Raw genomic sequence first — 10,956 nt, 5'->3', positions numbered from 1 at the left:
TTTTTTATTTCTGGCATTTTCTATGTGTGCCTTTGCTCGTTTCTAAGCTTATCATCTGACACGTAACGTTAGAAGTGGGAGCGAGCGAAAGAGAGAGCTGTTGTCACAAGACGATGGTGGTGCGAGATAAAATCAGAAGGACCGTTCCGTGAGGACGGGGCGAAGCGTTTTATGCTTCGTACACACACATCCACATGCATGCATATTGGTGGATCATTACGCGAGCTCCGCCGTGTTGGCGAAACTCAAACGTCCTGTTAAAGAGTAGATGTTGCCATTTTCGGGAAAAGTTGCGCGGTAAAGTGGAATTCGAAAAATCAACTGCACAAGATCACTATCACAGCGTGGTATGCGGAGGAGTTGGAGGTTCACAGAGCGAGCTCTCCGTATGATGTTATGATAGTGCTCCGTTCAAAACATGCTGGCAGGCGTGTTAGGATGGGCAGGGATGTTCCTGTTGGACGACGAGATGCTAAACCCAAACGGTTACGAGTTCTTTAGCCCCGGATCCGTGCCTCTAAGTTGGTCCAGCGCAGACCGGGACCAAACGCGCAAAGGAAGGAAGACTCCAACCGCCTCCTCCAAAAGCAAGGATAAGCATACGGAATGAGGAACATCTGCTTAGTGCCTTTTGTTTACTCTTCGCCCCAGTACCAGAAAGAAGCCAGCAAATTTTCAACTATTTATGCAGGAATTACAGCACAAACTTATTCCGGCTGCAATTTCCACCATTCCGTGCTGCTGCTGCTAAGACGGTAAGACTTGTAGACGGAGGAAGCAGAAGTCGGTGGGGCACTGCGCTGGCTGAGATAGCTGAGTGTTTTGCTATGTTTTCTTCGACCGTACCGTTGGCAGGTTCAATTTTCCACATCCTCTAGGAATGACGGAGTGGAAGGGATGGTAAAATGCAAAGTTAAGTTCGTCCGAAAACTCCCAAAGTTATTTGGTTTCCTTTCCCTTTGTCCGGGATGGGGCCGGACTGGCGTTCTCGATAGCGCCGTGAACAAAAGACCGGACACTGGGCACAAAAGGAAAACCAGCGAGGTGGAGAACTGTTCGGCCAAATGCGAAAGATGCTGTTGCCAGTGGAAAACTATCGGAAATATTCAGCTGCGCTTGATTATTCCGCCTCAGGAGAGAAAGAGGGAGCGAGCTACCGAAGCTAGTGCTGCTACTATTTTTGGCGAACCGGCGCACCCGTGTGCCGGTGCAAACTGCTTGCACTTTAAATATTTATTCATTCTTCATGCATCATTCAGCGCGGTACAGGTCGGACAGCGTGTAGTGTAGTTTGTAGCAGCTATTACAGAAAATTGAAAGGAAGGAAGTGAAAAAAACACGGAGGAACGTAGAGCCAAAACATGCACTCATCTCGCACCTGGTTATGGTTTTGTAGCGGAATGTTTGCGCGCGGTAAGGTTGAAAACTTTGATTTTTGCTTTGCACGGGTGGATAACATGGGAAATGTTTTTTTTTTTTGTAGTTGGATTTTTGAGGTCATGTTTACTTGGCAACTGTTTAAATCGTACCGAGGCAATGGTAATGAATTTATGCTTGAACGGATTAGTGCAGGGGCCTCCAAACTTTTCAGCCCGCGGGCCGCATTGCTTCAAAAATCACTATGTTGAGGGCCATTTGATGTTACCTATAATTGATGATTGAACGTTTAAATCTCATTTTAATAACAAAATACTAACGATACTTGACCAGATTCATGTTACTAAAGCTTGATTTTTGTATAAAAAATGCAAAAAAAAAACATTTTCTTTTGAAAAAGTCAAAATAACCAAATATTTATTCTAAATCTGGCAAAGTCATCGGGGCCGCATTTTAAGCTCTTGAGGGCCGCATGCGGCCCGCGGGCCGTAGTTTGGAGACCCCTGGATTAGTGCAATACAACGAAGCAAGCTTTTAAATGATGTTAAGTGACGAGCAAGGTCGATTTGAAGTGTTTGGCAAACACATTGAAGTTTTTTTTTACGCAAAATTACTGGTCGCAAAATTTAACTACTTATACAATAAGTCTTTATGTAATTAAAGATAAATAATATTTCTAATACCTCTTCTATATATTTAATCCGCATACATTCTACTAATAGGTCATACAAAAAAGAAATTAAAAAGTAAAAAAAGATATGAGTATCACCTTGATTGTATAAAGCCATCATTTTTGTTTATTAACACAAACTGACAATGCTCCGCACGGTATGTTTCACGAACCATCCATTAAGTGTATGCCATGCCATTAAAATTTGTTACAGGCCATGTCTGACTATCGCTGTTCCCATAGACTCCATTCAAATATGGATGGCCACAATCGTGGTACCAACATGCTCCCGTCCAATTGATGGCACAATTCGCACCAGGCAAGGCATCATTATCTCGATCCCTCGCGGTAAATTGGTTGCTCTCCCGCCCTTGAAATGCATCCTCTGCCGTCCCATTGAACGACCCAAGCTTCTTCAACGCATATTGTTCATTCTCGCTGCCGATCGCGAAATCACTATACCGTGCGTACACATACTTTCGAGTGAAATCTTTCAGCTTCACTAGCAGCTTGTGGTAAAAGTCCACCGTTCAATGGTAGCGGTACTGGATCACCCGCGTGCCTCCTCCGAAGCTGCTCGGTTCGCAATATCCCAGAAACGGTTCATCATATACGCCGGCAGCTTACATGATGAACTTGCCGGATTGCTTCGTTAGTTCCTCGAAGCACGATCGAAGCGAGAATTTTCGTAGACATAAGCCGGAATTGATCTTAAACCATGCAAGATTTTCCTTCGTCGTTATGCTTTGAATAGTGTGGGAAGCCACATTGAAGATTCATAGTGTCCGTTAATTTCTTTTCTATCTGCTTCATTGTACCATCCATTTCGGTCAGCTTATGCTGGTAATGTTCTATCTTGCACAACAAAGCACGACACTCCTTCATCAACCAACATACCGCACCAGTCACTTTGCTTCTATAGAATGTAACTGAGCAAGAGCGGTAAATGCTGCCTCCTATTAAAATGGCCCCAGCATAGTAGAAAGAATGCATTGAAGATTAAACAAACAAAGCTTATCAGAAATTTTGCTAGACAAGTAAATTTATTAATAATTTCTTAAAATATAGCTCATATTTGAAAAGAAACTATTAATTACAAGGTTTATCCCATATCAAAACAATTCCAACAATATTAAATAAAAAATAAAAAATAAGTCTTTATTTCAGCGGATGGATTTGGTATTGAATATACTTAAATGCTCGTATTATACACAATTTGCAGTAATCTCTAATCACAATGGTAATGCGGGTAAATGAGGTTGGCAATTCTCGTGAGAGTGCTGACATGCTGATACGCACTCCAATATATCTCGCTCATTAACCCTCAATGGGTGTGCAAATAATACAGTCGTTGCCACCTAATTTTAGCTCTCAGCCATCAATAATAGGCAGTGCGCGTCAATTTTTGCCTCTAAGGCATCAATTTGTGACAGTCCGCATCAATTTTTGACTCTAACGCATCTATTTTGTCTAGAACTCATCACTTTTCAACTCTTGTAGGAATCATGACAAATTTACAAGGTATTTGAGCAGATTTTTGACAATTGTAATTTAAAATCACCTCAACAATACAAAACCCGTTTAATCTGTTTGCTTTAAGAGAAAAAATATATTTTTTTAGTTCTATAGTCATTATTTAGTCGAAAATAGGTGGGTTAGAGTCAAAATTTTGCGGCAACGACTGTAGTTTTACATTCTCCAACAAGATCGAGAAGCAGCTACAGTGTGCACATCCGACGGTTATTTCCCCAAGGAATGAATTTCTTATCTCCCGTTTGTAGCGCGATCCCATTGCAATATTATTGTCTTTCATTTTTTGTTCGATCATTCCACACAAATGCAACTTATGTACGATCCAAATCAAACAATCTGGAATATAAAATTAACCATGCGATAGGATATATCTATATGATTATCCTTAACTTAACTATCTGCCTGCTTCTTTTTTCAAGCTATATAACTCAAAATAAAAACGAACCATCACTGATACTTTATCCATTTCTTTTATTGATCTGTTGTCTTTCACGAATCATCAGTCTTGAGTAAGCTAAACCAAATCTAGATAATCTGTAGTGGTACCAGCTCATTGCTTTGGCTCCGTTTTCTCTCATATAAACGCCATTAAGGTTGGAATCGGCACAGTTCTTGTACCACCATGCTCCGCTGCACCGGGAAGCACAGTTTCCCCCCTGATTGTCATCGTTGTCTCGATCCCTCGTCGAAAACTTCGCGTCTTTGTGATAAATTAATGAGTCTCCTGCCGTACCGCTGTACGATCCCAGCTTCGTTAGCTGATATTGCTGCGCCTCACTTCCGATCGCGAATTCATCGTAACGTGCATACATGTAGTTTCCAGAAAAATCTTTCAACTCCACCAAGAGCTCGTACACTCGTGCCGACGTCAAACGGTGCAACTGCTCCAACCCGAGCCAGAACTCCCCATCAATGCTTCCAAACCCGTCCCGATACTCGGTCCAGTTGCGGTAAAAGCCGACCGATCCATCGTAACGATGCTGAAACACCAACCAACCTCCTGCAAATGCAGTCTGTTCGCAATATCCCAGGAACGGTTCATCGGCTTCGGTAGACTGAATGATGTACTTGCCGGACAGCTGCGATGGATTTTCCTTGCACGATCGAAACGTTACAGCTTGAGGATGGTCACCGGAATCGATCTTAGATCGTGGTACATCGTTTTTCGATACAAGCATTCTAATCTCATTCCACATCAGTTCGTTTATCGACCAGCTATGATTCGAAAACATGTGATTGAAATGGTTCTGCATGTGGTAAGATTGTTCACCATTGTCTGGCTTTGCTGATTGATGACTGTTAATCAGCCTTGCGTCAGGTTTTCCTGATGTGACAGCTTCTGGTCAACTGTTTGACCTATCTGATTTATTGCCTGAAATAGTGTCTTTTCGGTATGCTTCATCGCGGCATCCATCTCGCTTAGTGTGTGCTGAAGATATTCTAGCTTAGTCACTAACATTTCAAATGCAAATCCACCGCAATTCTTATCTGTTACATTTGGCTCAGTACTGTACACCTTCGATGTTAAAATCAAAACCAACACAAAGCCCAATATTATGTTTGCAACAAACATGATGAGCTAGAAACGATCACTTTGCTTCTTTACTATGAGCACTGGGCGGCAATGACCAATGCTGCCTCATTTTATAGTGGCACCAGTGGACTAAAAAAACTGCAATGTAAATAATCGAAGAAGAGCTTATCAGACATCCAGAAATGCAAAATAAAACATCAATGAAAATAACATACAACCTCACATTAATCTAGAGTCAGTTATTAGGCGGTTGGTTCTTTAATCACTACGATTAAAATGGTTGATAAGATTAGGACCAAAGGAGAAGAATGCTGTAAGGTTTTACATGACTAATTTTGATACGCTCTCAATGCTAACATGCACGTCGCAATGTATCATTCAAAGTTCAGCCAAATTATCAACAAGCAAAAAATGAATTCCCGTATTTGCATGAAGATGAGGTCAGTGGTTCATGAAAACAACAACGCATGGGCGATGAAACTAGCAAATAAACAAAAACATCCAGTGGCTCTCGCTACCAATCAAGAACTCTCTGATAATGTAGGCATCTTTAATCGTATGTTGCCTTGGTGAAGGCAGAAAGTTTTAAATAGCATTATGCAAGCTTCGAAGATAACCCTATGCTGGCAGATTAATTTCTTATTTTTATATTGATTTAATTAAGTCTTCTGGCTACAACAAGCCAACATGATCATAATTAATACTTTTTTCTTATTCCTCTCACATTTTAAAAATAGTCTATTGTATACAGCAGTGTAAAGCCAAATCATACTGGACAGTGAGTCCCTAGAAGCTCATACAGTAGAAAACATGCTAGCAGAGGGTAGGTCAGGAAATACATCGGTAACCTTTACAGTCTGTTCCTGCGATATGCGGTTTATGCATTCCCGAGGGATCTGCGTATGTCGAATTTCACGTGATTTGGCTAAAAAAACATTTGATTTGTCGGTATTTCATATTAAATTTAGTACTTCATACAATTTATAATTTATTTGAAACGATTCGTGCAAAAACTTCTGATGTTTGTGGTTTAAAGTGGATTAAATTTTTTAGCAAAAACAATAATTTATACTGGATCGACATTTCTCATAGCAAATTGTACTGATTTGACATTCAACCTGTCAAATTTAGACAAATGCGTATGTCCGACTCCGCGTAAATCGGGAATTGCGTAACTCGAGAACACACTGTACTTCTATGTTTATTGAAAATCAAAACAGAAATAAGATCAGCAATGATGCAAGGATTAGTGAGTCATTCTACTAATGTTGATTCTGACTAGTGAATGTTAAACAATATTCATAAAAAGGTGACATTTTGTGTTGTTTTTGTATACGGTAAACGTACCTATAGTGGTGGTAGTACCAATAGTGGTGGTATTGCACTAAAATGCGTTGCATACGATAAATTAAAAGTAATTAAGTTATTTATGTTAGAGTGAGATGTTCTCTGGCTTTAAACAAAGGGTTTAAAACTTAAATGGGGCCATTCCGTTACTTAATGACATAAAAATCCATTATTTTGTTAAATGTGTCAACATTTTTTTCAAAATCCTTAGGATTCAATAACGATATTCATATTTTTGTTCACTGTATAAATGACCACATAACAACGCAATTATTAGTTATTCGACAAAAATGTTATGAAATGTTATTGTTTTACTAACATTATTTACCTTTTGACCATATTTATGCATTTTTAAGTGTTTTTTTATAATAATGTCATTATAGGTACGAAAAAAATTAATGTTCCTATAGTGGATTTAGTTATAAAATCAATAAAAACATGATATTTTAGATTTTTTCAGCGATATTTTTGATAAGTCGTACTGTTTTCATTAAAATAAGCAACAAAAATGAGTTTTCTGTAAGTAATTTACCAAACAAAGGCCAAAATTCGCTTATCTGGCTGGGTGAAAAATTGACTTCAAATCATGTTTTCTCTACCGAGTGTGGGTTGACGACAGGTGTTATACAGTACTTTGGTGAATATTTTCATCAATCAAATTCATTCATTCGAAATGAAGAAATTTCGTTATTTAATTAAAAAAAAATCAAAAAAATTATATTTAAAAAAATTATGGCAGTAATACTTGCTATTCATACGAAACCAGCTTCAAAATTAAGTTCCTTTAATATTATACACTGTTTTTTTAGGCATCTTTGTTTACCACCGCTATAGGAACACAATAAGACGCCTATAGAAACCATACCACCATTATAGGTACAACGAAGCAGTCACAAAAATATGTATTTTTTCGTAAAATTGATCTGTTTCATGGTAAAAATGGCTGTGATTGCGAAGATAAATAATATTCCAATTGCCATGTATTAAAATATTCATGAATTTACCTTCCTTAACACTTTAAATACATTAAAACATATTTGTCCCACTAAAAATTGTACCACTATTTTTACATTTACCCTACATATGATTAGTGCTATAATTTTCTGCGTCTTTACCGTCATTTGGGAAACTTTTAAACCTGCGACTGCATAATTTCTTGCTTTGTTTTGTTTTCCCACCCAGCATAAAAAAACCCACTTAAACAAACAGTACCAACCAAACCGAACCCAACCAAACTGACCAGCTGGAATCCCGAATCACGAAACGACCAAAAGACATTAAATACAGACGATACCGAGGAGCGCATGTGTTTCGGTCGTCCGCAGCCACTCACCCACAGAGAAGTGGAAAATCCGTAACTACCCACCACCGTAACTAATTTATAATCGCCTCCCTCCCTATCTCTATGTGCTTCTGCTTCCAACAAGTTCAGGTTTCACTTTGCCCTAAAACTCTCGTCCTTACCCCTAAAAAAAGGATCACACCCGTCACGGTGGGGGTCCCTAATCACATCCGTGTGTAGAGTACGGAAACTGCAGGTACGCTTGTGTTGCTTTTTTTTGGGACCGGCCATTGCATAACATTCTGCATGCGCTCAACATAACGAGAGAGAAAGAGAGCGAGCAGAAACAAACTACACGCGCACAAGCAAAAACAAACACCGTCAAAACACAGCAGCATGCAGAGGAAGCTGAAGCCCGGCCGGAAACAACATTAAATCCAGATGATAACATCTTAGCACATCATAATATTTGCACAAAACGTTGATACCCCCCTTTCCGCCTGGCTCTCGGCACTCGGAGACGAGCGGTAGGGGGGGTTTGTCTTTCGTGTCTGCGGTGAGGTTTTTCCGTTGTTTTCATCCTCCGCCTTTTGTTCATCCTTTACCTCCTCCCGCAAACTCAGGGTGAAAATGCAGAGAAGGTGTGGCGCGCAGTTTTCATCATAAATTCTACAACGTGGGCCAACCATGCAGCTCACGGGTTTCTGGGGTGGGCGAAGCAAAAACCCTTTTTTCGTTCCGATGCTCCGGTACACAGATCAAAGAATGTATGGGGAAATGAGATAGAGAGTGAAACAGAGAGAGAGAGAGACAGACAGACAAACAATGTATGTGTGCGAGTTTCTGGGAGTAAAAACAGGCAAAAGTGCGTATATGCGCATATTACAGGACCATCAATTTTCCAGCGATGCTATCCGGGTAAGAGTAACCACACGGCGAAACTCCCCCTTGTCTCCACACTGTAATGCTGATGCCTTTCCCTTGAGTTTGACGCACTTTCTTCAACCCCTTCGAAGGGTTGTCGGGAAAAAGAGGGACGAAGAGGGGTAATGTTCTTCATAATGTTTCTCTCGCTTCGCTCGCTAAAGGACTGCCGGATTCTGTTGACATTTCCGCCCTGTTCCCGCCTGAAAAATACCCCAAAAAGGTCCCCGGGAAAAATGGAAAGGGCGTCCATGGACACGCCACGCAGTTTGCTAAATTACACGAACACCACCGCCTCCACCAACACCGCCACATGGAACACGGAATGGATCTTTTCGTCCCCCCCAGGACCTGTTTTTCGCGTTGAACGGGAGCGACACAGGAACGGGGACCGTTTTTCATATTGATGGCTTTGCTGTTTTCTGGGCTCTAGTAAAGATAGAGAGGGGAAAACGGGTAGGGGAAAAGTATGTGGTGTGGAAACTTACTCTCGCGGGTTTGTTGCATTCGAGGCACGTTCGGCTATTGTCGTTGAGGTAAGCCTTTCGACTGTAATTTATAAAGTCAACAACGGTGCCCGCGTCCATCCAGCTAACATCACGTGCGGCCACCCGTGTGCGGTTTGGCACGCGGTGGATGGTGGCAAAAGGTGTGAGACCAGTGTGTATGCAAACGCTCACGTAGTCACAGGTAGCAGACCCCACCGACTTTTCCCGTCTGCTCAGCATCTTTCCCTGCAGGGCTGGATGGATGGATCTTTCGAACGCCGAAAGCTAAAGTTAAACATCAAAAACACACAACTTATATCCAAACCAGAGTTTATCAGTGGGTTTAGATGCGTGTGTGTGTGTGTGTGTGTGCGAGGGGTGAAACTGTACGCGATCTGCGGTGCCCGTAAAACTTTGCCATAGTTGCCCACCAGAACGTACCAAGCGCACAACGGCACGGCGAACGGAACATTTTCCCAGTCCTTCTAAATACACTTATCGCCATCGGATATGTTTTTCCAGTTACTGGCGGGCGTATGCTAGAAAGTTGGAGGAAACGTATACCGTGTTTTCACCCATGAGCCAAGACAGCTAGGACAGAATATCGGTGGAAATGGATCGGTTTTTGCGTTGGGTGCCCACACACGCGTCGTTGGTGTCTCGACAGGGAAAAGTGTCAAAGGCGAAGGGGACAGAATATATTGTTCCCGACCCGAAATGAATTCATCGCATAGCGTTTAGTTTGGATGTTTTTAAGCTCACTTAGTTTTTCATTTTTGTAAAGGAATGATGTGGCTTTTGTTTAGCAAGATCAGGTGAATAGTTTTTGAAACAAGTTTTGTAGATTAATTCATGAAGGATGGTACATAAATATACCTCAATAATGTGTGAAGTTTAGTTTTATCCAATTGATGGCACTAAATTTAACAACAATAATTAATATGCTAAGCCAGTCTCATGGTACAGTCGTCAACTTGCACGACTTAACAACATGCCCGTCATGGGTTCAAGCCCCAAATAGACCGCGCCGCCATACGTAGGACTGACTATCCTGCTATGGGGGGTATTTAAAAAAAAGTCACTGAAAGCCATCCCCACAAGTGGGTTCAGGCTAGGCCTTGACTGACATCGGTTGTTGAGCCGAAATAAAAAAAATAAAATAATATGCTAAGGAACTTATTAGCAAGGTACTACGTACTTACTAAGGTTGTAAAGCTGGCAAAATAATGAAAGCTAAATACTTGAGCTGTTGAGTTGAGGTAGTCATTTCAGTGGTTGAGCTTTCCGTCATTTATATTTTAGTGTGTCTATACGTCTGATCATCAAAGGGTTTTTTAGATACCGATCTAATGAAAGCAGTATCACAAGCAATATGCTATGCCAAGCTGGAACGTTTGGGTTTCTCACCTTTGTTATTGGTTTGGCTGAACTCTTTGTTGAAAATCTAAAATACTTTGTTAAGACAAAAGATGTCAACTCAAAAGCACTCTGCAACCCATCAGGAATCCCACATGAGAGCAATATAGGTAGCTATTATGTATTAATGATATTTTGTCCATACTTCCAGGTAATAATTTTTTTATGGATGCTGACGCCATAAGGATTTTTTATGTAATTCGTATGATATCTGACTGCACTGAGCTCCAGAAGCCAATAGATGGGTTTTGTGAATGGTGTGAAACCAATTGTCTGTCTATCTTCGTGAACAAATGCACATCGATGTCCTTCAATCGTTTGAAAACCCTCATGCATTATAACTATAAGTAATTAGTTGCTGACCTGGAACGATCATCCGTGATCT

General features: G+C 40.8%; 1 protein-coding gene across 1 annotated transcript; it reads right to left on the bottom strand.

Annotated features, from left to right (window-relative positions):
- Positions 1-3,186: 3,186 nt before the first annotated feature.
- LOC120959305 (fibrinogen-like protein A) lies at positions 3,187-5,209 on the bottom strand. The gene has a single exon (XM_040382604.2). The coding sequence runs from the start codon at positions 4,831-4,833 to the stop codon at positions 4,039-4,041; it is 795 nt and encodes a 264-aa protein (XP_040238538.2). The 5' UTR covers positions 4,834-5,209; the 3' UTR covers positions 3,187-4,038.
- Positions 5,210-10,956: the final 5,747 nt, after the last annotated feature.

Source organism: Anopheles coluzzii, chromosome 3, assembly GCF_943734685.1.
Source record: "Anopheles coluzzii chromosome 3, AcolN3, whole genome shotgun sequence".
Lineage (NCBI taxonomy): Eukaryota > Metazoa > Arthropoda > Insecta > Diptera > Culicidae > Anopheles > Anopheles coluzzii.
The sequence above is the reverse complement of the archived record's forward strand: the minus strand, read 5'-3'. Positions and strand labels throughout refer to the sequence as shown.

What these genes read in the sequence shown, in the direction of transcription:
- LOC120959305 (XM_040382604.2), bottom strand. Translation starts at nt 4,833, where the DNA reads ATGCAGAACCATTTCAATCACATGTTTTCGAATCATAGCTGGTCGATA.